The following is a 27,556-nucleotide window of genomic DNA, read 5'->3' as shown; positions in this document are numbered from 1 at the left end:
CTTACTGAATGAATGAATGAGTGAATGAATGAATGAATGAATGGGGGTAAAAGAACCAGAGCCTAAGGGTACTGTTGATATACCTAGGCCTATATCCTTCACTTCTTCATCGGCCCGTTCACTGAGAGCTGATGTGGTGCCGGCCTCTGTGCCTGGCTAGGGCCTGGAAGGGGACGGCCACCAAAGGGAGTCGAATGTCTTCCCTGCCTTCCCAGCTGCAGCTCTTCTGGCTTGAAGTAAAAGCTCAGGGTCGTCCACCTCAGTGCTCACAGCAACTCCCAGTGCCTTCATGCATCCCGGAGGAAGAGATCAGAGAGTGAGGCTGAGCGGATGGGAAGTGTAGGAGTAGTCATAGTTACCTTGGTGAGGACGCTCACACCACACTGTAAACCCTAGAAAACACACGCACACTGTGATCTCGTCCGATACTCACAACTCCTCAGTGAGGAAGATGAAAGGGAGGAGGGGTGTCTGCCTTTTACTGATGAGGATATTCAGGCACAGAAGGGAAAGTGAGTCCCCCAACCTCTCTCAGTTACAAAGTGACAGGATAGCACCCTGAGGTTTCCCATGTCCCGGGCTGTTTGCCCAGGCCTGGCCCCCAGCATCTCGCTGCCTGAAATTCCTCCTCTGCTTGGGTTAAGAGCAGCCTTGATCAAAATGGGCATCACTCTGATAGCTGTGGGGAATGGCTGGGAGGCCACGTTCCGTGAGCAAGAACCGGCCCGCCCGATGTCCTGCAACAAGTAGAACAGTCAGACCCCACCTGCTCGAAGCCTTCCAGCAGCCCCAGCCCCACAGATACCTTCTGTGTGCCTAGAAAGTGATGCTGAGATTCCCAATGAAGAGCAGATAGCCAGCATTATTTAGGAGCAGCTTGAAAAGGCACAATGTAGTGCTGGGTGGAGAGACAGCTAGTAAGTAAACACAGAGGGAAAGAATTACACAGGAAGAGGAAATTAAAAACCAGGTTGTTTCCCCTCATGCCCATTTCGTCTTGCTTATCCAGCTCAGCTAGACACCCAGGCTGCCGAATGTCACTTTATCCACCCTCACGCTCATCAAAGTGGATTCAGAGAGGAAGGGTGGAAAGGGGGGCATATTCTTGTCCACGTTTAACAAAGTCAGCCAGGTGGACTGAGCCAGAGAAATGCAGTACACAGCACGAGCAGACCTTGACAAGGTTCGGGTGTGTCCTAGAGAAGGCGAGCCACGCCACTGTACCACTTAAACAGCAGCCAACCCTTGCTGTTCTTGTTCCAATAAAGTACCCCTTAAAATACACTTATGTATATGGTCTCTTTGTGTGTACCCACACATATAGATATAGATACAGATTTCCAATTCAGAACTCGTTCTTACGTGCACTCACTGACATGTGTTTCGTATTTCCCAGTGTTTCTTGGAGCCTACACGCATTGTTCGAGTGCATACATAGGTATTAAACACAGCCACCGAGAATGCGAATGGTGGCCACAAGTTTGGAACCTCCCCAGTAATGTTAGAGTCTTCCCAGCCAGGCTGTAAATCTCACCGCTTGACTAATAAGCAGCCAGACACTGTCACTCCATTCAGAAAACCAAGGCTCGGGCCAACCCAGTTCACCCCATGAACTACAAGAGTCATTGCCAGTATGACTTGTAGGTTCAGAATCATGGAGCCACTCACCACCAGTTAATTAGCACTTGGCTAACACCCACAATATGCAAACCACAATCTCCATTCTGACATGCATCTCTAGCTCCTAAACCTCCACACTCTCCCACTGAATAAATGCACAGAAGCATCTCCAAGCTTCCCCCTGCATTATAACCTGGACCATTAAATAAATTCAAGGTGTTTCTTCCTTTTCCCACAAAACCATAGCTCTCCAGACCCAGGATTCCAAGACTGGCAGCGGTAGGAAGCAGGCGAAGGGCAGGACGTGTACTAGTCTGCAGGGTGGTGAGGTTGAAATGATCAGTCCAACCCAGTGCCTTCTGACACCACTGATGTCTCCTGTAAATAAATGCATCTCAAATCCCATCCTCAGGGCATTTCCCTGAGGTAAGGTCAGACCCATGTTAAATGGCAGCATGTCCTTCCTTGCAAAGAAAAGATCTACTACCACAAGTCACTAGCTCTCAGTGGCCACTTAAGTCACTGATCTCTGAAGAAAGGGAGCAAAAAGTTGGGTGTGGAGGGGCGTGTAAGGGCACGCCATGTTGAAGACCAACTCCAAGGCCCCGCGCATATGGGCTAACTGCCAAGCTCTGCATGGCACCAGGCTCCACTCACGAAGGCAATCACAATATCCATATCACCAAAGCCAGGCAGGACGCCCGGTAGAAAACACAATTCAATTCTACTCACAGTCTGGTGAGCTTCGGTGTACTCTGGAAAAGCAGTTCTGGGAGGACCTGGAGCTTATTCTTGTTCAGGCGCCTACAGATGAAGAGAAGAATGAAAGGATGTCAAGGGACATTAAATTGGATCAAGTGTATTCACAGACACCAATCAATTAATCAATCAATCAAGAGGTATAAAGAGAACTTCTAGATCTTTCAACGTGGGATGCACATCATGTTAAGGCATATTCTGTCTTGAAAAGCTTGCAGTCAAGTTGATGATAAAAGGCAAAGGTCAGTCACAGGCAAGAACATAGCATGCGTGCTGCCATTCCCCCATCATGAGCCTAGGACAGACATCACTCATAGATCACACGTTCTTTCCCACAGATCCCACACAAGGCTTTCGAAACTTTCTGGCCAAGTGCTCCAGGTAGCTATTGCCAAGTGATGAAACTGATAAGCAAAATGGGTCCCTAAAAAGAAACAAAATACCAGAGAGAATATTCTATCCTAGATAATGGTGGCGGTGTGGTGGGGAAATAGCAGTTACTATGGAAGTAGAAGAGGCCACAGGTTGAGGGGCCAAATGGAATCCCTACCAGCCTGGCTCTTTGGCCCAGAGCAGGGCTGCATTATAATTTTCATGGGCCCGTGGCACTTCTGCCTTTGCGTGTCCCTATCTCTATAAAAAATTAATATCATATTTTATAACTATGTTGGTATAAAATATATTAATATTATATATAATAACATTTACTTTGACCTGAAAGGGTTTTTTTTTTTCCTTATAATTTTAAAAGAAATGAAAGCATTTTCATGGGACTCTAAAAGTATTGTTGGTCTTGGACACTGTCCCCACCGTGCCTAATGGAGCAGTCGGCTCTGGGTCAAAGATCACAGTCTGGCCATGCCGTGTGGCTGGAGGTAAACTCGGCCAGGAGGGAGGCCCCATGTTGGATGGCAGCAATAGAGCCAGTTAGACAGTCTCCTGAGAACGGTGAACACTAATGCCAATAGTAAAGAAGGCCATGTGTGTTTCCAAAGGACACAGGACCCTTGTTGTGGCTTCCAAGAAGGCTGCTCTCCTGGGAGTGGGAGCCCAAGAGGGAGACCCTGTTCCCTGCCTGCATGTCTCCCTCTCCTAGTATTTTCATGTAGCCTCATCGGTGAGTGTCCAAGCCAGTGTCTCCAAATCTGTCCCCAGAATGTCTTGGAGCCAAAGAACAGTTTATAGCCTGGCTGAATTTCTTCCTTAGAGTGAACTGCCTGTTTGGTTACCTGGGACAACCATTATTATCTTATCTGAGAGTTAAGCAAACTGAAGAAAAAAGGTGAGCTTCTTCTTTGCATCTCCTCCCAAAGCCCACGCTTTCCCCATCACATCAAGCAGACATGGTTCCCTGGGTGGGATTTTGGTATTTTCCCCCTTTCATCCCAGGTTGATGGCCAAACACTTGAGAGGGACAGGGATCTAGAAGGAGGTTAAAAAGGGCAAAGCATGTAAGAGAAGAGCTTTTAAGACCACAGAATAAGCCTCCTGTCACAGTGCGCTGCTCAGCTCTGAGGGGCTCACGGTGTGTGTGGGCAGGTATGGACCAGTGATGCTGTTCAGGAGCCCCCTGACTCAAGGAGGCCAGACGAGAGGTTGGGAAGTTGGACGGGATAAGCTCAAATTCCCTGCCTCACCCCAACGGCAGCCTGACTCCCACACCAGTGCTCTTTTTGAAATTTTTTGTTTATTGTGGTAAAAAAAGGTTTTTTTTTCCACCTTAACCATTTTCATGTGTACAGTTCAGTAGTGTTAAGTATACTCACATTGTTGTGCAGATCTCTGGATCTTTTTCATCTTGCAGAACTGAAACACTATCCCCATCAAACAACACCCCCCCACCTGCCCTGCCCTGTCCCTGATAGCCACCACCATACTTTGTTTCCCTGAGTTTGACCAGTGTTCTTTTGATCACACCCAGTATCTATTCTTTGTGTTCCTGTCACTAAAATGGAGAGATGGAGGGAGCCAGGGGGAGGGTGAGGAGTAATCTAGTTGCTTGTTTAGTTCGGTTCCCATACAGTCAGCAATAGGTCCCTTTATGTCATGTGGGAGCACTGATCCCGGGGGAGGTGTGGTATGGTTTTGGGGCTGGTCAAGGCTGGGTTCAGGTCTAACTATATCTTGATCTCTTTGTGGGGCCCTAGGGCCATTACCTAGCCTGCTGAGCCTCAGTGTTCCATGTGGAAAATAACCCTACTTGTTGGGTTATAGTAATTCCTAATGACACAGTATATGCCAAAGTGTCTAGCACTGCAGTAAGAGCGTGGTGATAATACTACAGACGATGCTTGTCGAGTCCTAACTGCATGTCGGACGCAGGCTGCATGCTGGACGGGCGGGATTGTAGGCAGAAGAGCCCAGAGGCAGGCGCCATTATGACCCACATCTCACAGCCGAGGACGCTGGTGTCTGGAGGGGTTGGGCACATTCCACAAGGCCACAGCATGAGGAAGGGGCAGGGACAGCATCTGGACCCAGGCAGTCTGCCTCCAGAGCCCTGGTTCTGAACCACAAACCACTCGAAGCCTTGCAGTAACTGACGGCTCCCTTCCTCTTTCCCTTTCTTCTCCCTTTTTTCCCCTTTGCTTCCTTTCTTCCACAGTTGCCGCCCCCTCTGCACTAACCCAGACAACCGTCCACCCTGAATCCGCCTCCCTGCCTGAACAGGACTCTCTTGGAGGTCCCTAAGGCCAGAACTGGTCTCTCAGTGGGTCTGTCTGGAACCACCCTCTATTGTCACAGCTGCGCAAAGCCCAGTGAGAGTGCCATTCAGATGCCCAATGCTCCAGTCTAGGCAAAAATCCGAAAATCTGGCCTGCTGCGGCCTGCAGCGGGTAGGGTGTTCAGTGCGCTAAAAGCCCCAAAGCAGAATTGAAGCTAAAAATAAAACCAGCTTGGCTCCAAGGCTCCAGGAAGGGAAGGAATCATTTTTCAGTATTTGTGGCTGGACAAAAATAAAAACACAACCAAACTGAGCCAATTGTGCTCTGCCTGCCTGATGAGCCTTCCAGGGCAGCTGGGCCGGGCTCTTCTCCCAGAGCCTCCGGGTTTTTCCGCTTTAGCGTGGGTGGGCCTCGTGCTGGTTCTCCCTATCACAAGGAGTTCGATGCTCTGTTTCATTCCCAGCTCATCCCAGGATTTATTCACATTTACTTAGGTAACCAAGCCGGCTGAAAGGTCTTCCTTGAAGAGCTGATGAAGGCTCCAAGCTGCATAAGGTGCATTGCCCATGCGGATGCTGTAGAGCAGCTCCTGAACAGGAAAATGAACAGTATGACATGTGTCACTGTCCTGGTAGAGGGGCAGGGAAGCACTGGGCTGCAGACGGGAGTACTGGCCATGAGGCCCTCGATCACTCATGCTGTCCTCTGCTCTGTCACCCTGGGCCCAGCGGTGGAAATCTCCTGTTGTGGTTCAGGCTGAAAATAGATCCATGATGCCTGGATGGAAAAAAGGACTGAATGGGACCCATATGAGGGCAGACCCAAGGAGGTTGACAAACAGGCCATAGGCCAGGTCAGTGATAAGATAAAGTCCACCTGGCTGTCCCCCTCCCTTTGAGATCAGTACTCTTTTTTAGCTTTCCTGTTGGAACACTGGGCAGCATCAAGGTCAAAAACCCACTGGCTGTGAGTTGCAAGGTCATACTGCTTTTCAGCCTGAACTATGAAGCTTTACAGTACTGCTGATCACCCTCCTGGAGGCAGCTGTGTGTAAAATCTGATTAGAGGTTTTGCCACTTTTTTTTTTGTTGAATTTGTCCATTTATCTATCTTTTCAATCATCCATCCATCCATCCATCCAGCTTTCCACCCAACCACCATCCATCCGCCTCTCTAGTCCTTTTTCAATATGAACATACAAAAATGAATAAGAATATTCCTTTCCAAATATCAGATGGTAGTGGAGAAGATAGACATGAAAACAAAGGTATCATAGGAGAACAGAGTGAGGCCAGTGAACCCAGACTTGGTAAAGGAAGGCTTCCCAAAGGAAGTGGTTGGAATTTAGTTTTGAAGCATGAGTACAACTTTTCAGGGGACAGGAACAGAGGGCTCTAGACTTGTGTATGGCCATGGAGGGCCATGAGACCCAGGAGCACTTGGGGAGCAGGCTGCATTGCTGAATTGTGGGGATGACATGAGAAAAAAGGGATGAAGCAACAGAACTAGGCAGGGGTCCTATAGCAAGGACCCTCGTGGGTCATGATAAAGGATCTGGGCTCGGGTGTTTCCTGAGAGTAATGGGAAGCCACAGGAGGGGTGTGAGCAAGGGAATGATCATCTGGTTTAGATTTTAGAAAGTCCTCTTGAGTAGCAATAAACCTGGTTTGGCAGAGAGTGAAAAAGGAAGCAAGGAAACTAGTTAAGAGGGCTCTTATGTGATCCACCTGGCTGTGTGAGGACCTGGTTTAAGGATGAGAATGGTATTGGGGTGTAGGAGATACATGGGAGGCATCATCGACAGAGTCAGAGGGAGTTACAGGAGTGGGGGTGTTAAAACTGTCCCCCGGGGCTCCTGTTAACTGAGTAACTGATCAGTTGAGATTACCAATCACTGCTGAAAGGAACAGAGAAGGGAGACCAGCACACAGAATGTGGCATGTTTAGATTCCAGATTTCTATACTACTGGGGTCTCTCAAATATGTTCTGACAACTAATATCAGTAGCTAGTAATAACAGTGAGGCCATGACTCAGGCGCTGTACCAAGCACTTTACCTGCACTGTCCCATTTAATTTCCACAGAAACACGTTGAGGCTAGTACTCTCAGTAGCTGTAATAAGGGAACAGAAGACTAAAGAGGTTAAAGCACTTGCCCAAAGTCAAACTTGATCAAAATGATGGTGATGGGATTTGAACCCAGACACTTGATGCTAAATCTGTGCTCTTAGCTACCATGGATAACGACAATATTTAATTAGCTCTTCATTACACGCTGTCTCAACTTATCACCTAATGTGTGAGTCTCATCTTCCCATTAAGTTCTGTAGGTCCTCAAGAGTAGAAAACGCGTCTAATATCTTCCTGCTGTCCAACCTCAGCCCACACAGCCCCGGGCACGCAGTGGGTGGTGATTCAGAAAGGGCCGGTTGAATTTCATGAATAAATCATAAGGGAAGAATGGCAAATTTGGGGAGCCTGAAGAGTCAACAGCCTTCCTGGGCTAGGTGACAGAAGCCATCCTGTTTGGAGGCGAACACAACTCCCAGAGGGCCCACATGTCTATCTGCATTCTCCAGAAACTTCTTGCAGATTCACCTGCCTCACTGACAGGCAAGGCAAGAACTGTGGGGCTCATTCAGTACCTCCCCTGCTGGGTGAAGGACGGAGTGAGAGGCCTCGGGCCAGAAGCATGTATGTCAGCAGCAGGCCAGGGCAAGGCCACAGCACAGCCAAGCCTTACTTTCCTCAGGGAGCGGTAGCATGTCCAGCTGCCCAGCTACAGCCTGAAGGAGGGGAAAAGTCAAAGTGTGCTAACTCCCAAAGGTCACTGGGATTGTTTATTTTAGTAATGAAATTAATTGGTTCCCCAGCCCCAGGCACTTTCCTAGACAGCCTAGATGTTCTCTAGGTCAACTGGTACTTTCAGAAATGTCAACATGTCTAAGCAACAAGGGCCAAAGAGTCTCTGTCGTTTAGAGCAGAAGCTCTAAGCCTCCCCCAGCGGAGAGATGGAGAGGGCCATGGAGCTGAGGCTCCAGGTAAGCCCAGAAGGAGGAAAGCCCCAAACCCCAGAGGTCTCAAATCCCAGCTCAGAGGTGGCACCATCATCCATGAGGATATACAGGTGTCACTATACATCAGGGGAACTCTGTGAGCATAAGGGAAAAAACTTGAACTTCGGCAAGTGAAAAAAGCAGACAGCCCTGATGTGGGGCTATTTCCACAGTTGCTCCCTGTAAACACTGATATCCTCTTATTTTCTTGGTTTCCTCACTGGTCAAATCACATTCAGGCTTTGTTCCTGCAATGCAAATTTCATAATGCAAACTGGATGTAACCTGATCAGTTCAATAAGAAAACTGATTTGTGATGTTGTTGGTTTACGTCACTGTCATGATCAGAAATGCATCCCATGTGTGTAGAAAGAAAGCTTATTTGCTTCAGCACCCATGGCCACTTCCGTTGGGTGACCGATTCTTTTTTGCCATTGGGATTTCCATTTTTAAAATTTATTTTTATTTATTTATTTATTTTTGCTAGCAATTTTCTTGAGATCTAGCGGGGGCTTCCTTTTAATAGCACTTCTGGTCCAAACCACTATTTATTTTGATGGTTCAGGAGCAGGTTGACCTGAGTCTTATCTTCCACAGAATTCAGCATTTGCTCACTGACATTTAGGCTGGCTTATGCCAATTTTGAAAATCTGTTATTTTTAGTTTACGACTTCAAAATGTCCTTAATAGCAATTAAAACCTTTATTTTTGACATTTCTGTGAGAGAAATAACTTTGTTTCCATCATCTAAAATTCTTGCCCCTAAGAAGTTTTTTCCTTATTAAAGTTGTTTGAAAGAACCCATTTTATTTTTATGTTTTAAAAAGATTTATTTATTTGAGAGAGAGAGAGAGAACAGGGAAAGGGGCAGGGGGAGAGAGAGAGAGACTCTCAAGCAGACTCCCCCCTGAGCACAGAGCCCAATGCAGGGTTCAATCCCAGGAACCCTTAGATCATAACCTGAGCTGAAATCAAGACTCGAATGCTTAACTGACTGAGCCACCCAGGTGCCCCAGAGAACCCATTTTAAAAATAACTTAAAGTTTATTTTAGGAACACCATTCTATGTAATAGCAAAATATATACCTCATGAGGTCCCTGAGAGGGATGAATGGTTTAACATCTGCAAAGGTCTCTATAGGACTCCTCAAAGGCTCAATAAACAGTGACTATTGCAGCTAATGTTCTTGTCACCACCATCATCTCTAGATGCCCCATGAGGCCAGAAATAGAGTTACTTCTCCCGTATAGACTACTGTGCTGGTCAGCAAGGCTATTAGCATAACAAATGAGTTCCAAGATCTCACTGGGTTAACACAGTAAACACAGATTCTACACTCCCATAAACGACTTGCTCCATCTTTTAAGATGACATAGGGAAGGCATGGCCTCCAAGGCCGCTGGGCTGGCAAAGAGAGGAAACAAGGAGCCATACCAGCTCTTAGCTTTCTTGACCAAGTAGGGATTCATGACACCTCTGCTCTCAGTCTGTTGGCCGGAAATACCGGCATAGGAGCACACCTCACTGTAAAGGAGGCTGGGAAATCTACAGGGATCTTGGGTATTTGGTGAGAACTATCATAATAGCCAGCTTGTTTTAGCATCAGAGCAACAGTCATGACCTCTTTGTTCTTGTTGTTTCTTCCTTCCTCCTTTGTTCTGTCAAGATAGGGCACTTCTGCTGTACTAAGCACTGTGTGAGATGTTTTATATGCATTCTCTCATTTTACCCTTAAAGTGACTCTCAAAATAAACACGGTTACTGTCATTATTTTACATAAGGAAACTGAGGCATAGAGAGATTATGTAACTTGTCCAAAGTCACCCAGCTGATAAACAAGGTTTGGAAAGAGGTCTCTCTGACACCAAAGCCTGTGCTTTGAATCCCTTCACCATTCTGCTTCCTTAACACTTTGGCGCTTGGTTGACCAGCAGGCCTCATAACAGTCCTGGGAAGGAGGTCAGAGAGAGCATCTGTCTGTTTTATAGCTAGAGAAACTGAGTCAAAGTGGACTAGGAAACTGACCCTGTGCTCTCTTGGCTTTACTTTTCAAGGCCTATTTAACGATCCTGCCCCTCTGGAAGGCTCTGAGGTTCCCAGAATCACTGTTCCCAGGGCAGGAGGGAAACCCAGAGCCATCTCTACAAAGCATTTATTCCTATTCACCTTTCAGACCTAAAGGATCTGTCCATTGAGAACTTCCCTGCCTGCCTTTGTAGGTGACTTTGTACTGAGAATTATGTAGTTTTAGAGAGCTCTGGGGCTTGCCCAGGATCTCACCTTGCTGGGATTCAACTCAGGATGCTAGCATGAAAAGAAAACAAGCACAAAGACTCCCAAACAACCCCTTTTGAACTTTCCTGCACCTCACATTGGACCAATTTTCCTCCAATTACATGGTCGTTAGAAAGAAAACAGAGCACATCAGTGGCCTGAGCCTGCTTTGCCTCTGATCCATAAGCCCAAATATCCCTCCCTCCAGAACACCTTGATTTCAGGAGGAGAAAAGGGGTGGGGAGAAAGAAGGGCAAGGGTCCTGTATATGCAGCTACAGCGGAACACTACTGACTCTGCAAAGAATAAGCCACAGGGCACTGAGAACCCTCTTGTTCCAGGGTGGGTGACCTGTAAGACCTAAGTCACTTTTGCCTAGAACAATTCAGGGAACCCCAGGGGCTATGACCAATAGACTGCTTTATCTAGGATTAAATTCAAGAGCAGGGGTCTCTGGGAATTTCCTAGTGGATTGCACATGAAACCACATTAGCACACTGAGGGCTCAGACTCCAGGAAAACGTATCTAGAGTAGGAGAAAACACGCATTTAGGCATGCATGTGAATGCACAGACACAGACACACGCACCCAACATACACTGCAGACATACTGAGTGTGCAACTTAACAGAGTCATGTATATCCATCAGAGCTGACCAGATCCATTTCAGACAGTCAGACCACTTGACACTGGCCAAAACTTGCATCCCCATAGTGATGTCCTTACCCTGACAAGGCAGGCAGCCCCCCAGACTCAAGAATCATGCCTCGATCTCTTCTGAGACATTCCGGTCTTGCATCCTCTCTTGCCTCAGGGTGTTTACACATGCTCCTCCCTTCTGTGGGAATTCTCTTTACTTGGTGCCCAGGGTGGCAGCTGTGGAGGTGTTAAGATAGAAATGTTTTGAAGGTGGAGCAGACAGGATTTGCCGATGGATTAGAGGTGAGGCTTGAGAGACAGGGGAATGAACGTGGACACTGATGTTGGGCCTGTGCATCTAAAACTGTGGAGCTGTTGTTACCAGAGATGGGGGAGGAGTGTGGGTAGAGCAGGTCTGAAGACCAGAGTTGGACATGTTAAATCTGATATGCTTATAAACATCCAAGTGGAAACACCTGCTAGAAAACTGGATATGCAAAGCTGGGCTTTAGGAATAAGACCAAGATAAGAGACAGATGATATTTAAAGGCATGAATGATGGTCTCACTATGGGAGATGAAGAAAGGGGAAGAGGAGTGAGGATGAGTGGTGGGCTGCACCATCCACCGGAGAGCAGAGAGAGCAAGAAACAGCCACCAGTATGGTAGAAGGAGAAGCAAGAGAGGGTAGAATCATGGAAGCCAAGTGATGGGGGAGAGTTCCCAGGTGGGGTGGGATTGCTGCTGAGAGGTAGAGAAAGATGAGGATGACATTGCATCTAGCAATGCAGAGCTCACTGGTAACCTGGAGAGAGCAGCTTGGTATAGAGGTAGGCATGAACTAATCACTGGAGTGGCTCCAGAAAGAGTGGGAGGAGGATTTCAAGGGGAAACAAGGATTATGAGGGGGTTTGCTATACCGGAGGACAGAAAACAGGCTGGTAGCTAGCAGGGGCTATGGAGTCAAGAAAGGCTTTGTTGTTTTTAGTTTGTAAGATTGCGGGGGGTGGGGGAGGATTGCAACATGCTTCTTTGCTGATGAGGGTGATCTAGTAAACAGAGAAAATCGATGATGCAGGGGATGAGGGGAAAATTGTTAGAGAGAGGCTCCTGAACAGGTGACAAGGAAAATTCCAATGCACAAGTGATGGCAATGGCCTTCGACAGGGTCAAAGGTCGTCTGTGGCAACAGCAGGGGTGGCAGAAGTTAGGGGACAGGTTATGGCAGACGGTGATGGGAGTCTATGGAAGGTCTTCTCTGAGTACTTCTATTTTCTCACTGAAAAAGAAAGCTAGATTGTCAGCAGGGATTGAGGAGAGGAAGGGTGTGGTGCGTGACTGAGGAGAAAAGGTAAGAAATAGTTTTCCAGAAAAGAGCAGGAGCGTGAACTGACCAGGAAAGGCTAGAAGTTGGTGGGGCAGCAGCCGGTGAGGTTAGTGATCCCGAGGTGTAAGTGAGATCTGCCTACATGAGCATGTGTTTGTTCTCCAGACACACCCAAGCTGCCTGGGTGACGGGGTGCAAACAACAGAAATTGAATTCAGCCTAGGTTAGGGTTGTTGCAGGAACTATGACAGAGGGGGAGATGGACAAGGGAGTTGAGGTAGTTATATTTCTTATGAAAATGGGCCATGATATCTATGTTGACTAAGGCAGTAAGGGTGGTTGTTACGGTCTGAATATTTGTGTTCTCCCTCACCACCACATTCATATGCTGAGATCCTAACCCCCAAGGTGAAGACTTAGGAGATGGGCTTTGGGGAGCTGATTAGGATATGAGAGCAGAGCCCTCATGAATGGGATTAATACCTTTCTAAAACAGGCTCCAGAGAGATCTATTGCCCTCTCCACCAGATGAGGAACGGCATGAAGTTAGCAGTCTGCAGCCCAGAAGAGTGCCCTCCATAGAACACAATTGCGTTGGTACGCTGATCTTGGATTTCCAGCCTCCAGATTATGAGAAATAAATCTCTGTTGCTTTATGCTACCCAGTCTGTGGTATTTTTTATAGCAGCCCAAATGGACAGAGGTCATTAGGTGGGTATGAAACAGTGACAAGATGACAGAACCAGTGAATTATAGGCCCCTGCAGGGTCTAAGAACTCATGGATAGGGCACAGGCCTGGGGCTTAGGGAAGCTGGGCGATGGTTCTATCTCTGCCCCCCCAAACCACAGCACCTTGGTTTTCTTCATCAACAGAATCAGTGGGTTATTGAGATGATTCCTAAGATCCCTCTATTACTCTCCTTATTATGAGAGATAGATAGGATACCTGGATTCTACATCCTACTCTAAATGAGCTATAAGTCCTTAGGGTTTAATTTCTCTTTCTCTTGGATTCTTCATATAAAAAATGGGAATAATGATACCTCTTAGATTATCCATCCAAATCTGAGGTGCCATGGGAAGAGGGGTTTTTTTGGTCAATTTTGTTCACTGCAACTCAGAACTTAGAATAGTTCCTAGCAACTAGTAGGTGCTCAATTAATATTTACTGTTTGGTTATTCTGTTGGTTGGTTGAATGAATAAATGAATGAATCCATCAATCAATCCATCAATCAATGAGTGAGTGAATACCTAATTCACCTATCCCACGAATTTACTGAGGAACAAATGAGAAAAAAATGGTAAACTCTGCGAAAAGCTTGCAGTGCTGTCAGTTGTTATGCAATGCTGCCCTAGCAGCCCTGTGCTGGCCATTTCACTCTGGCTACTAAAACCAGAGTGTCTTGTTAGGGACATGCTGGAGTACCACAACCAGGTTACTGGAGAGCTGCACAGATTTATACCCTTGTCGTAGTGCTGGAAAGAGAGTCCTGAGAGTATGGGGCACGAGGCACATACCATTGATTTGCACAGGGGAGTGAGGGGGAAGCAAGGACAGCTCCAGAACCGAGTGAAACCAGAGGGAGGCAGAGGGGCCCTACACCACGTGGAGCATTAGAGTGAGGTCTCTGTATCAGCAGAATGAGAGGTGCTAACGAGAAAAGGCAGACGGCCCCCAAAGGCAAACTCTCTCTTGCCTGTGCTGCCTCAGAATGAATATGGGAGAGCTATGTTGGGGAGGGCAGGGGAGGAGGACTGAGAATTCCTCAGACATTAGCACTGCTCTGTAAAAGCACACTCCATCAAGACATTAAGCATGCCTCGAGCAGCCTATGGTTAATGTTGAGTCATTTCCACTAGGATTTAAGAGAAAAATACTTTAGGCAGCTATGAGGATCTTCCCCCCTTAAAATCCCCCAAACAATGCAGCAAAGCTGGTTCTAAATAGGATGGCATGAGCAGAGCCTATAACAGACTTCCCATGTTCTCTCTGGCTTGTTCTCAGCCCGTCATCTGGGTCTCCAACCCCTCTGACCCACAGGTAGGAAAATGACAGATGCAAATTGAAGGAGAAATACTCTAGCTGGTGGATGTCACAGGGGGCAGGTGCAACTCAGCACAAATTTTCTGGAAGTATACTGTTTAAAATGGTCCTGTTTGAACCCTTTGGCCTTTGCTTTTGTTTTAAGAAAGTTCAAAGTAAAAAAGAGAGAGAAAGAGAGAGAAAGAAAAAAAGGAAAAGAGACCTGACAGCAAAGGATTCAAACATTCCTAGCTTGTGAATGACAAATTTCCCTTTCATTTCTTTTCTAAACACTTGCACTCTGCAAGATCTGTTAATGATGGTGTGCTTCTCTGTGTGTTTATCTAGGTATCTAGATATATGTCTACAAATAGAGCAACAACAACAAAAAAAGATCTCTGAAGGCTTCTCAGGCATGAGCCAAGGAATGTAGAGTAATTATCTGTGACCAATTCTCATCTATAACTAATTAGAATTTTACTTTCTCATAGCATTTCCTTCCTGGTCTAGTTCCAAGGTTTTTCCTTCTTCTTTTTCTTTCTTTTTTCTTAGAAAAGGAAGATACCTGGATACATTTAGAACGGTGGGGTGGGAAGGGAACAGGGGGAAAGAGAATAGGGGGAAGGGGACACTTTTCAGATTGCATTATTTCTTTAATCTGATTGAACCTTCTTTGGTTATTCCTGGTTGTGAATGCTTTTCCAGCCTGGGAAGGGTTTCTCCACTCTCTGGCTGTTGCATTTGAACCAAAGTCTGCAGAACAGTTTAAGAGCCCCTGCTCACCTCTCTCACTCCCACCTCAGGCGAGCAGCTCCCCATCCCAACCACGGCTTTGAGATCCCTTCCAAACTTGTTGGCGTCTCAAACTGAATCCCAGATGTTCACTTAGCAAGAAATAAATGAATGGCCCAAGCTGCGGACTGAACCAGTGATCCTCGCAAATAGATTCCACGTGTGTTGGCATCTGAATTGCTATCCCTCTTTTTCTCCATTTTACACACACACTCGTGCACGCGCGCACACACACACGATACCAGTTCCATCCTGAAAAAGAATTTGACAACATCTCCAGATGTAGAGCTGATGCAGAATGGACAGGACTAGTTACCTAACATGAATTACATCTTTTCAATCATGGACAAAGACAAAAGGGCTCCAAACACATTCCCCTTTGCCTTCGATAATCAAAAGCATGATACATTTGATGTTCAAAATCAGGTTAGGCCTGAAAGCACTAAGAATTGCTAAACTATCTTAATTGGCATCAATTTTCATTGTCAATCTTAGCCACCTCCTGCATTTCCTATGAAACTCACCTTATTGCAAATTTAACAAGCACCCACTATTTGCCTACCTGGGACAAGCAATATAGGGAAGGAAAAAGAGAGAAGGCAAGACTTAAAGAACAAGAGTCCTGTAGAAACAGCAAAGTTCAAGTCACTTAATTCATAAATTGATTGAGAAATTTAATGTTTACTCAGTGCCTATTTCTTTTTTTTTTAATTTTTACTCATTTGTGATGCTTCCCTCTTTTTTTTTTTTTTTAAAGATTTTATTTATTTATTTGAGACAGAGAGAATGAGATACAGAGAGCATGAGAGGGAAGAGGGTCAGAGGGAGAAGCAGACTCCCTGCCGAGCAGGGAGCCCGATGCGGGACTCGATCCAGGGACTCCAGGATCATGACCTGAGCCGAAGGCAGTCGCTCAACCAACTGAGCCACCCAGGCGCCCGATGCTTCCCTCTTTTTATTCAAGTATACTTAACATACAGTAGTATATTAGCTATAGGTGCACAATATAGCAATCAACAATTCCATACATTTCTCAGCGCTCTCAAAATAAGTGTACTCAATCCCCTTTATCTATTTCACCCATTCCCCTCCCCCACCACCTTCCCTCTGGCAACAGTTTATTCTCTATACTTAAGAGTCTGATTTTTTTTTTTTTGTCTTTTTCTTTCTTCCTTTGTTTCTTAAATCCCACGTGAGTGGAATTATATGGTATTTGTCTTTGTCTGACTTACTGCACATAGCATCATACCCTCTAGGTCCATCCCTATTGTTGCAACTGGCAAGATTTCATTCCTTTCTGTGGCTGAGTCCATTGTGTATGTATACCACATCTTCTTCATGCCTGTTCTGTGTAATGCTCTGGGACACAAAATCCAGCAAGATCCTCTCCTTAAAGAGCTCATAGTTAGTCCAGTAGGGAAGGAAGAGAAGCACATTGATGACCACAGGCAAATGGGATGTGTGCTGATGGAGAAGGGAATAGAGGAAGCTATGGAAGAAGTCTTTATGGCTTCATGGAGGAGGCAATATTGGATTAGCATCTGCCGACAGAAAGAGGAAAGAGCTAGGGAATGAAAAACAGAGAAAGGGCAGAGAGAATACATGGTTAAAGGAACTTTGATGGGACACTTCAGGCACAGCATCTATGTTAATGTGCTGAGTGAAGGATGAGGATGCCCTGTGTGTGGATGGAGTAAGACTTGGCAGGCACCAGCCATGTGAGTCTAGGCACACTTGTGCATCAAGTTGCTAAGATCAACAAACGTGAAGAAATGAGAGAAGCATGAGCTGGACCACTGGATGATGGGCATCAGCTGTAAGTGAAGCAGGAAGGGATAGCCAATCAGGGGCTAGGGGACTTGTCTAGGAGGCAAGTCTTCAAGGACAGGTAGAGAGAAAGAGGTAGGGTCTTCCAGGTTCAGAGGGTAATATGAGCACAGCTAGAGTCAAATGTTTTTCCATGACAGGTGCACAGACAGTGAGGCAACCACCACGCTCCCAGCAGTGGAAATATGTAGAGACAAAAATAAAGGCTAGATGGATGGGATGAAGCTATAGGGCTTGTGGGAGGCCAAATGCAGTCATCAAACCTCTAAAGTGATTTCAGAGGGTAAATGTACAAACATGTTTATCTTAATCAGCATATGTTTTTATGTTTTTCGAAAAATGTGTAACTCTCTTGTGGTAATTATTACTTAAGATAAAGCTAAGGGGAAAAGTAAGTAGACTTAAAGTCAAGTTAAAGAAAATATTAAATAATAACAGTACAGGTGTGACACAGGTTGACCAGAACCATGAAGGGGGTATAGAAATTGTTTGCATTTGGGGGAAATCTGTGTTGCTAAATGGCTGGTCATTGAAGTTTCTTGACCAGGCTTGACATGAAGAAAGGAACACAGTAGGAAAAAGATTTAGGCAGGGCATGAAGGAAGTTGTATCAGGGGGAAGAAAGAGCTGATGGGGGAGAACATGGAGGTGCCCATTATGTGAGGAAGTATGAGTCAAAGGGGACCAGAGTTACAATCAGCAGACAAATACGAAGACGACGAGGATAGTTAGAATAGAGAGAAAACATGGTAGATGGGTTTATTGTTCTAATTCTTCCCTCCTTCTCTGTGATAGAATCGTATATCTAAGACTTTGGCCATGTGTCCTTGTGGTATTTCCCACGAAAGAGGGCAGTGCCTATCTCCTCGCCCTGCTGGTGTCAGGCTTGGACATGTACCTTGATTTGGCCAATAGAAGGTTGGCGGGTGTGATGTGAGCAGGGGCTTTAAATGTGCTTCTGTGATTTGGCTTGATCTCATCTCTTCTTCCACCTGCCTTGAGAAAAATATGCCTCTGGTAGTCGCAAACCCAAGGAGCGTAAGAAATCACATGACAGATCCTAAACCCAGTCTACAGCCGGAATCCAAGGCCTACTGAATCTAGCTGATATCAGCCAAACCCAGCCAACTTATGACCCATAAGCACTGTCCATAAGACACTGAGGTTTTGAGGTTGTTTAGATAAAAGGGAAATTGACTAATATGGAGGAGGAAGAGTTGCATTCAGATTTGCAGTAGTCTCCTGTCTGGTCCCCCTGCTTCCACCATTGCCCACCTACAACCTCTTCCCTAGTAGCTAGAATAATCCTTTCAAAATCCACATCAAGTCATTCCTTTGCTGAAGATCCTCCAATGGCCCTCATCTCACTCAGTGAAAGTTGATGTTCTTGCAAGGGGCCCCATATCTCTATGCGACTTGTCCACCTCCCTACTTCTTTGTCTCTCAAACTTCAGCTCCTTCCACTCTCCTGCAGTCTCACACTGTGCCAGCCACATTGTCTCCCTGCTCTCCTGAGACACATCAGGATGCTCCCTTCCTCAGGCCTTCTCCTTGCTTTCCTCCTCCTAGAAAACACTTGCTTCAGATACCTAAATAGCTAACATCTTCACCTCCAGTCTTAAAGCAGTGGAATGAATGACATGGCCTGCTCTGAATCCAACTGGACATCTCATGGGCATCCCATTGGCATGACTGATGTGGATATTGTCATCTCCCTCCACCTTAAACTTGCTCCTACCCACACGGTCCCCATCTCAGGGAGTGATCCTCTCTCATGCTTCACTCCTTGTCACTTGACACTCCCCATATGCCACAAGTCACTGTGTGCTGTCAGTTTTGCCTATTAAATAGTCTCCAAACCATTCTCTTCTCCACCTCCACTGCCTCTTTCCTACTTCAGGCTACCATGGTCTCCTCTTGCATTACTGAAATGGGCTCTCCCTGCCAGCCTTCTTGCTTCCAGTCTTGCTTCTCATGCTCCTACTCAACACTTAAAGTGAATCTACATATTCCAGGCAAACTGATTTCCCTATGATATGAACCTAATTATATCGTTCCCCTGCTGAAAATCCCTTAATACATCCCCACTGCCCTCAGAAAACATTAAAACATCTTCATTCTGCTTGGGAAGCTTGGTGTCACCTGTCCTTTGTCCCTCTAGCTGTGATGAATTTCATTTAGCTCTTGAACATACCCTGCTCTCTCTCACCTCTGGGCCTTTGCAAATGTTGTTCCCTCTATCTGGAATTCTTTTCCTTTCTCCTCTACTTCATTAACTCCTATTCAGCTTCCAGGTCTCTACTGAGAGGACATCTCTTCTAGGAAGCCCTGTCCAATCCTTCTCTCTACCCCTATGGGCTTCTGAAATTATTTCACTATACTGAAATTTCCTATTGACTGGCTTCTTTCAGTACAGAGTGAGTCCTGTACTGAAAGGTGACTCTACACCAGGGTCGGTAAATGTTCTCTGTAAAAGCCAGGTGGTAATTACTTTAGGCTTTGCAGGCCTTAGGCTATCTGTCACAACCACTCAATTCTGCCAATGTAGCATGAAAGCAGCCATAAACAATACATACATGATTGGGCATGGCTGTGTTCCTATAAAACTTTATTTACAAAAACAGGGAGTGCATTGGATTTGGCCCACGGGCTACATTTTGACAAACCCTGCTCTAGATTGTCACTGTATCCCTGGGACTAGAGGAATGCCTTCTACATTAAAGGGGCTCAATAAGGATTTCTTGAATAAAGAAGGAAAGCTCATATGAGTATATGAGTAAATGAATGGTATGTTTCAAAGGCCAAGCTAACCTAGTTTGAAAAACATCTTTCTCAGAATTAAACTCATATTTTAGGATGAGTCTTTTCTTGTTCCCTCCTGTTTAAAACCCTGTCATGAAATAATAATATTTATTGAGTGCCACCCTTTTAAACACTTGACAATGATTAGCCTATTTTATCCTCAAAATAACCGCATGAGCTATGAACTACTTTATCTTTGGTTTGTGCAGGAGGAAACCTCAGAGAGGTTCCTCAAAGCTAGAGCTCTGCCTTGCCTTCAGCAGAGCCCTTCTTCCCTAGAGACCCTGGCGCAGTGCCCGTGATCCAGCCCCTCGGTTGGGCTTCTTCCTCCAGTGTCTCCGTGGTCGGCCTGAACACTTGCCTCGCCCTGGCCTGCTCCACCTATGCGCCATGCACTCAGTCTGGGGTCAGCCATTCCTAATTTGGATCACCTGCCTGCCAAACCCTCTAATTCCCTTACCCACAATCTCCAGGTTTGGTACTGCTTGCCTTTTCTCCAGGGGTTTATCGCTGTTCTGGGCCCTACTGACCCTCTGAGCTCCATGCTATCACTTTTCCCCTCTCTCACCTGCCCTCCGAGGAAGTTCTAATACCATCATGACATGTTTCAAAGACCAGGGCACAAATGATTGTATCTAGAACTTGAAAAGTGTGAGAAAAATCCAAGAGATGAGAAATGCTCTGATAGAAGCAGTAGCAAGCTCAGCGGTCTTCCTACAGAGATTCGGCCAATTACCGAAAACACTTCCTTTGGCTGAAAAGCTCACCATTGAATTAGACTTGGGGAAGAATACACTGTAATGTTAAACCCCAAAGGGCCTCTCTGCTCCGAGGCCCTGATTTCATGTGTAATTTCTCGATGTTTATCAGAAGTATGTTCCCCGTGAGGATTTAAGGGCTCCCAACAAAAGCAGATCCCTCATTGAGAAGCTGGAGGCGGCACTTTCAGCCTGGATTTGTCCTCTCCTTGCTTTTCCAGACAGGGGTCTCTGCCTCTCCCCTGAACTCAGCAGCCCCTGGCAGCTCACGGCACTGGTTTGAATCTGAGTTATGAGCCGATGGGTATCGCCATGGCGGAATAGGAGGCTGCAATGTTAATTGCTCATTAGCCATCTGTGCATGCTGTGCCTCAGCTAAAAGACAAGAATGTGAGCTGCCGATACCCGGGAGTTCAGCTACCGACACACGTGGAAACTATCCAGGGGGACCTCAGGTTCAATCCACAGCTTGGCCACATATTTATTTCTTACTAAAAAAAACATCTGGCTTCCATTTTTTGGTGACAACTCGTTTGGACAAGACCCTGAGTAGCTTAAAAAAAATTAGACTTTCCATCCTTCCCCCAGCCTTGGGGAACTAAACTTTAAGCTCTTTTGTGAGCCAAGGGTGTGAATAAGAAATTGGTGTGGGGACTGCAAGCTGGGTTGTAAACAAGGAGTTATTTGTTTCTTCTTATTAAAAGATGATGACTTTGTGGAGTTCACACTCCCCACTTGAGTGCAAGGCAGTGTTCCTGGGGAGAATATATAGCAAATTATGTACAGGTCCCAGGAGTCTACAGCTCAATTACTAGGCAATTCAAAGGCTCAACTCTGTGTCCAAAGCCTTTGGGACGCAGAGTAGGATGGTTGGGTTTGGAGAGCACGCTTGAGTTGTGCACTGAGCCAGGAGAACATGACAGAATGCCACAAACACTCTGCAGGTTCCACAAAGAGCTAGTAGCCCTGGCTGCTACAGCCTGGGATCTCTGGGGGTCCCTGCCACAATACAAGCTCTGTGAGGTCAAGGACACTATCACTTCTGCTCTTGACCACATCCTCAACACTTAGCAGAGCATCTGCTTCTAGTGAGTACTCACATGTGTTTGCTCAATAATGAACAAATGGTACAATACATAGGTTCTCTTGTGATTCCAGCCCCTGACTATGGCCACGTCTCCTCCAAACAATACCCAGAATATTTCCCACAATCCTGAGAGGTGGGAGGTTGCCAGCCCTATATATGATAAAGATGCTTCTCTGAGACAAAAAAACAAGATTCCTCACAAGCCGGTGCAGTCACTCTGGAAAACAGTATGGAGGTTCCTCAAAAAGTTGAAAATAAAGCCACCCTATGACCCAGCAATTGCACTACTGGGTATTTACCCCAAAGGTACAAATGTAGTGATCTGAAGGGGCATGTGCACCCCAATGTTCATAGCAGCAATGTCCACAATAGCCAAACTATGGAAAGAGCCTAGCTGCCCATCAACAGATGAATGGATAAAGAAGATGTGGTATATATATACAATGGAATATTATGCAGCCATCAAAACCCAGAAATCTTGCCATTTGCAACAATGTGGATGGTACTAGAGGATATTATGCTAAGCGAAATAAGTCAATCAGAGAAAGACAATTATATGATCTCATTGATATGAAGAATTTGAGAAACAAGACAGAGGATCATAGGGGAAGGGAGGGAAAAATGAAACAAGACGAAACCAGAGAGGGAGACAAACCATAAGAGGCTCTTAATCTCAGGAAACAAACTGAGGATTGCTGGAGTGGAAGGGGGTGGGAGGAATGGGGTGGCTGGGTGATGGACATTGGGTAGGGTATGTGCTATGATGAGCGCTGTGAATTGTGTAAGACTGATGAATCACAGACCTGTACCCCTGAAACAAATAATACATTATATGTTAATTAAAAAAAAAGAGAAAAACCAAAAAACCACCAAGATTCCTTATTGATTGGAGCCTCCATTAGCAGAGATGGAGTGGGAGCTCCTGTTTCCTGGCTCTCCAGCTGAGGCATTTCTGAGGAGGAAATGGGAGAGGCTGTATAGTTAGTGAGACCTTGGCTTCACACATCCAAACGTGAAATTTAATTCTGTGTCTACTATGTGCAGAGCATGGTGCTAAGTGCTTTGGAGATTTCAAATTAAGAGGAAAGAAGGGAGATGGTGTTTGCTCTTGAACTCTCAGAGGTCTTCTCATAGGCCATGCTCTTCTCTACCAAAGGCCACTTGCACATGCTGCTTGCTTATCTGCATGCATGCCCTTCATGCTTCCCAACCTTCTTTTGAGTAGCTTCAGATCTTTGTTCAATCATTACTACCTCAGGAAATCATTACTACTTTCCCTGATTACCACCCCTGCCAGAATAGGTCAGATCCCCCAGTATGCCTTTATGCAACCATGTACTCCTTCTGCATAGTACTTAGTACAATTGTAACTTTCCATCATTTTCTGTGATTATTTGACTAACAGCTTCTTCCTACTACCTGCACTACCTAATACCCCAAATTAAAAGTTCAGTCCCTCAGCTACATTAGTCATATTTTAAGTGGTCAATAGCCACATGTGGCTAATGGCTATCATATTGGACAGTGTGGAGGAGATAGAATACCTCAGTGACTGCAGAACATTCTATTGGTGCAGTGCTAGACTATACACTCTGTGAAGACAGGTATCATGACAATTATTACTTCCATTCTATACCGCAATAGGTAGCGCAGTGCCTATCATGAAGTGAGTATTCATGAAATATCTGCTGAATGAATGAGAAACCAAGGAGGTAGACTCGTACTCTAGAATACAAGGCAGCGTGATTCAGTACTACATGGGAGCCAGAGGACAAGACGATCACGGAACAGAGCACTGTTCTTGTAGGTGAGATTGAAGGCTTAGAGGAGGAGGCAAATTTGTGTTGGGCTTTGAAGAGTAGATAGGAATCTGACAGTGGAGAAGAAGTAGGGTATCATAAACAGCAAAAGAAAATAGCATTTGAGTTAGGTAATGGAATCAGGAAAAAGCATGCCCTACCTGGGGAGGCACAATGATTCATCTTGGGTGGCACACGGGTGTTTGGGATGAAAGTCCTGGAATGGCATGCTGACGAAGCTAAATTTCATTCACAAGTGATTTCAGGTAAGATATGGTCCATCTACTATGTGCCAGTGCTAAGTGCTACATACATGACTTCATTTGATATTTGCAGCATCCCAGTGGGGTAGGTACTATAATGATCCCCATTTACAGATGAGAAAACTGAAGTTTATATGGGCCATACAGATTCATATGGGTTGAATAACCTGATAAAAGTCACATGGCTAACAAGCAGCAATGATGTGATTACTGAAGTGAAGCTCCATACAGGTAGGGAGTATACCTGTCTCATTCTCCATTGTAATTACCAGCACCTCACATAGTGCTGGAACATACTAGTGGCCTAATCAGTAGCTGGTGAATGAACAAGTGACCAAACTTGGGACCCCACTAGCTGGAGTGGAGGTGGATAGAAAGGAGAAAGGCAGTACTGCAGAAGGTTAGGAGTGAGAGTTGGGTTGGACTCTCTGGGTTCAGTTTTGGAGCCAAAACTTACCTTCTGGGTGACCTGGAGTGAATGAGTCTCTTGACTCTTGTGTACATCATCAGACCCAGGGCAATAATTGAGAGTGCGTTTACTGGAGAGTGGTAAGAGCTCAATGAAGTAGATAATGCACATATCGGCTATCAAATAAATAATGGCTTCTTTTATCAGGAGGTGATCAGGACCTTGTCCCTTTCTCTAGGTTTTGGAGGGCAGAGGTGTCACAGATACTATGCAGGTTGAATCAGTCTGGGACTTGATAACTAAAGGAAAGCTGGGGTTAAGGAAGGAATCAGATTCCTGAAAGGACTTGAGCCTGGGGGAATGAAAGGCTGAATGAGACCATGAACAGAGGTGGGGAGCACAACAAGAGAAAGAGGTTTGGGTGAAAAATCAAGGTCATGGTGGTTTCCTCTGGGTCCCAAATCCAGGAACCCAGTGGAGACTAGAAAAACAGACATAGCCAGGGGCACAGAAAGGCCCTCACTCAGTCAAGTAGGATGGATTCCTAGACCCTTTAAGAGCAGAGCAACTGCCTCATCAAGTACATTCCCCAAAGACTCTAAGGGTTAATTGTGTCGCTTGCTGAGCTCCATGTGACATCATCTTCACCATGAGTGCTGTCAGGGAGCTGTGCGTAAAGTCAATTGCTAGGCCCAAACAAAATAGATAACATGCCAGGCCAAGGCTGTGTGGCTTCCTGGTTTGGTGCCATGTCACTCAAAGTATCTAGGGACCACCAGGTGAGCATCACCTGGGAGCTTGTGAGAAATGCAGCCTCTTAGGCCATGCCTGGGATCTGCTAAACCAGCCTCGGCCTGTTAGCCATGTCTGCAGGTGGCTCGTGTGAACATTAACATCTGAGGGTTCAGAGCTCTGTAGACAGGCTGTCTAAGTTCTGGTTTGGTACTTATTACATCTGTGACCTAGGCAAGTGATTTAGTATCTCTAAGCTTCTATTTTTTCATCTAGGCAAAGGGGAAAACAATCAAGCTGACTCATCCGGTAGTTCTCAGGCTTGCCCAAGATTACGCATATGGAAGTGGTTAACACAAGCTTATAACTGATAAATGCCCAATTAATACCAGCAATGGTTCTTAGAAACCCAGTGTCCAAGACAAGAGGCAGAATGATGGCCCAACTGACCATTCCAGGCAACAGGATGTTCCCAAAGGAATGAAACCAAGATGAAGCTACCACCCACCCAGCCACCCTCCCCCAGATACATTTATTTATCACTCCAAATGATCGGAAGGTTCCACCCTGCGGAGTACTTGAACCAGATCTGGCCCATCTTCTCGGTCTTACAGTTCAAGATTCAAGACCGACAAGATTAGGCAGAGAGCCAACATAAACATTGGAATGGGCCCTGAATCACTCTCCTGATTAGATCAGCAAACACACAAGGGCTGCCTGAAGGACACATTCCCGGAGGGCAGAGGCAGATAGGAATCGGGTGAACCTCAGGCCCTGCCTGGCAGTGGTTTATGGCCAAAAGGAAGAGAAAGGTCGTAGGATCGGACTGACCCACCTTCATTTTAGACAGTGCCATCAGCTGACAACAGAAGCAGAGTAAGGTTCCAGAGTAATAGCAGCAACACCTAATCTTTTTTGAGTGCTCATAGTGTTCTAAGGGTTTTGTAGGTTTTAACTAATTAAATCCTCTCAACAACCCTATAAAGGTCCAGACCATTATTTATTTTATCTCATTTTACAGATGATAAAACCAAGGCTTAGAGAACTTAAATGACTTACTATATGACTCATCACACCACTAGTAAGTGGCAGAACTAGGATTTTGGTCAGGTGCACAGTTCTCCTCTCACCTCATCTATGCCTTAACTGACCATGGCTCTCCTGCTGTGTGTCTAGCCTGTGTGGCCAGGACATCCTGTGTTGCCCAGGAAAGGCAAGGGTGGGCTGGCTGCGGCATGCAGCAAGGGGCTTGGCCCACCTTCGGAGGGATGGATTCCAGATCCTGCCTGGGGGAGGGCTTCTCATCTTACTCAGCCTCAGCTACAAGCAAGTGGTGACACTTTCTGGGATGCCTATTCCTATCCCAAGGAACGGCAACATGGAAATTCAAAAGATGAAATCACAGAACCAGTTTATCACCCTAAGTACAAAGACAGGTATCTGTCAACAAAGGCACACGATTATAGTTGAGCATTCACTGAGTGCCTCTTCCTCTGTTGCTCTCGGAGATCTTTTGAGACCCCGAGTTGTCGAGAAGTCTCAGTTGCAGAGACTCAATGTCTCTGTGTGTGTGGAGACAGATGCAGAGGCAAGCATGGAGGCTGTGATCTCTCCTCCACGCTGTCTCTTTACTACAGCCCACTCACCCATGCACCAGGTAGCCAATGCAAGTGAGTCTGGGACTCTTGTCCCGGCCTCCAATTCTCCAGTAGTGTGCTTCCTGGCTCCCCTCCTCAGACATGGCCTCACTCTCCCCCTCTGGTCCCACTGCACTCATGGCTTTCCCATTTGGCCCCTGTCGGTCCTTGGGACCCCACACTGCTCTGCATACCACAGTGCCCACATGAGGCCCCCACAGGCAGAGATAAGATACTAAAACCCACTTGCAAACTAGCAAACTGGCAGATGATCCTAGTCAAATGCAAGAGAAGTGTTAATTAGGAGGTTTAAAAAAAAAAAATCTAAATCCTAAGCCCACAGAATGTACAATACAAAGAATGAAGGGTAATGTAAACTATGAACTCTGGGTGATTTCAATGTGTCAAGGTAGATTCATCAATTGTCACAAATGTCCACTCTGGTGGGAAATGTTGACAATAGGAGAGGCTGTGGGTGTATGGAGGAAGGAGGTGTATGGCACATCTCTGTACCTTCCCCTAAAACTGCTCTGAATAGTCTTAATAATTTTTTAAAATCTAAAGAAAAATTTTCAAATAGTTAATAAAAAATATTGGATCCATGGTAGGTCATGGGCATGTGTTTTTTGGATATTAGACTTTCTGGCTTCCTTCAACCACACCCAATAAATGATTATCTTCTCCATCTATGGATAGAACTCTGATTGGTGTATGAAATCACACATATATCCATGCATACATATGTATATACATACATACACACACAGTTTTATAAGTTTGTATAAGAGTAATTTCTGGAAGCATACAAAAGAAACAAGACAACGGCTGTATTTAGGAAGGGGAACCAGGAATCAGGTAAACCAGGGACACTTCCTTTTGTTCACTTCTAATCCTTAATAGTTTTGTACCATGAATATGTAGTACCTGCTAATTTCAATTTCAACAACAGTCAGTAACAACAATAAAAAAAAACATGCGGAATTGGTGAGAGAAATATGGTCCTGTCATGTGTCCACTTTAAAATGGGTCTTCAAACCAACTGCTCCCCGACAGAGCACAGTACACATGTGTCAACAATGAGAAA

The 27,556-nt window shown here is 45.7% G+C and overlaps 1 protein-coding gene across 3 annotated transcripts in view; it reads right to left on the bottom strand.

The window, feature by feature from the left end:
* SLIT3 (slit guidance ligand 3) overlaps nt 1-27,556 on the bottom strand; it is a 605,319-nt gene that overhangs the window by 494,972 nt on the left and 82,791 nt on the right. For all 3 annotated transcript variants that reach the window (XM_045901662.3, XM_045901670.3, XM_064596588.1), the window contains exon 4: nt 2,353-2,424. In XM_045901662.3, coding sequence (XP_045757618.1) covers nt 2,353-2,424 — 72 coding nt within the window. The remainder of the gene's footprint in view (nt 1-2,352; nt 2,425-27,556) is intronic.

Source organism: Mirounga angustirostris, unplaced genomic scaffold (assembly GCF_029215605.1).
Source record: "Mirounga angustirostris isolate CCGP_5_RB_7025 unplaced genomic scaffold, mMirAng1.0.hap1 SCAF_7, whole genome shotgun sequence".
Taxonomy (NCBI): domain Eukaryota; kingdom Metazoa; phylum Chordata; class Mammalia; order Carnivora; family Phocidae; genus Mirounga; species Mirounga angustirostris.
Note: the sequence above shows the minus strand (reverse complement) of the source record. Positions and strands in the feature narration are given on the sequence as shown.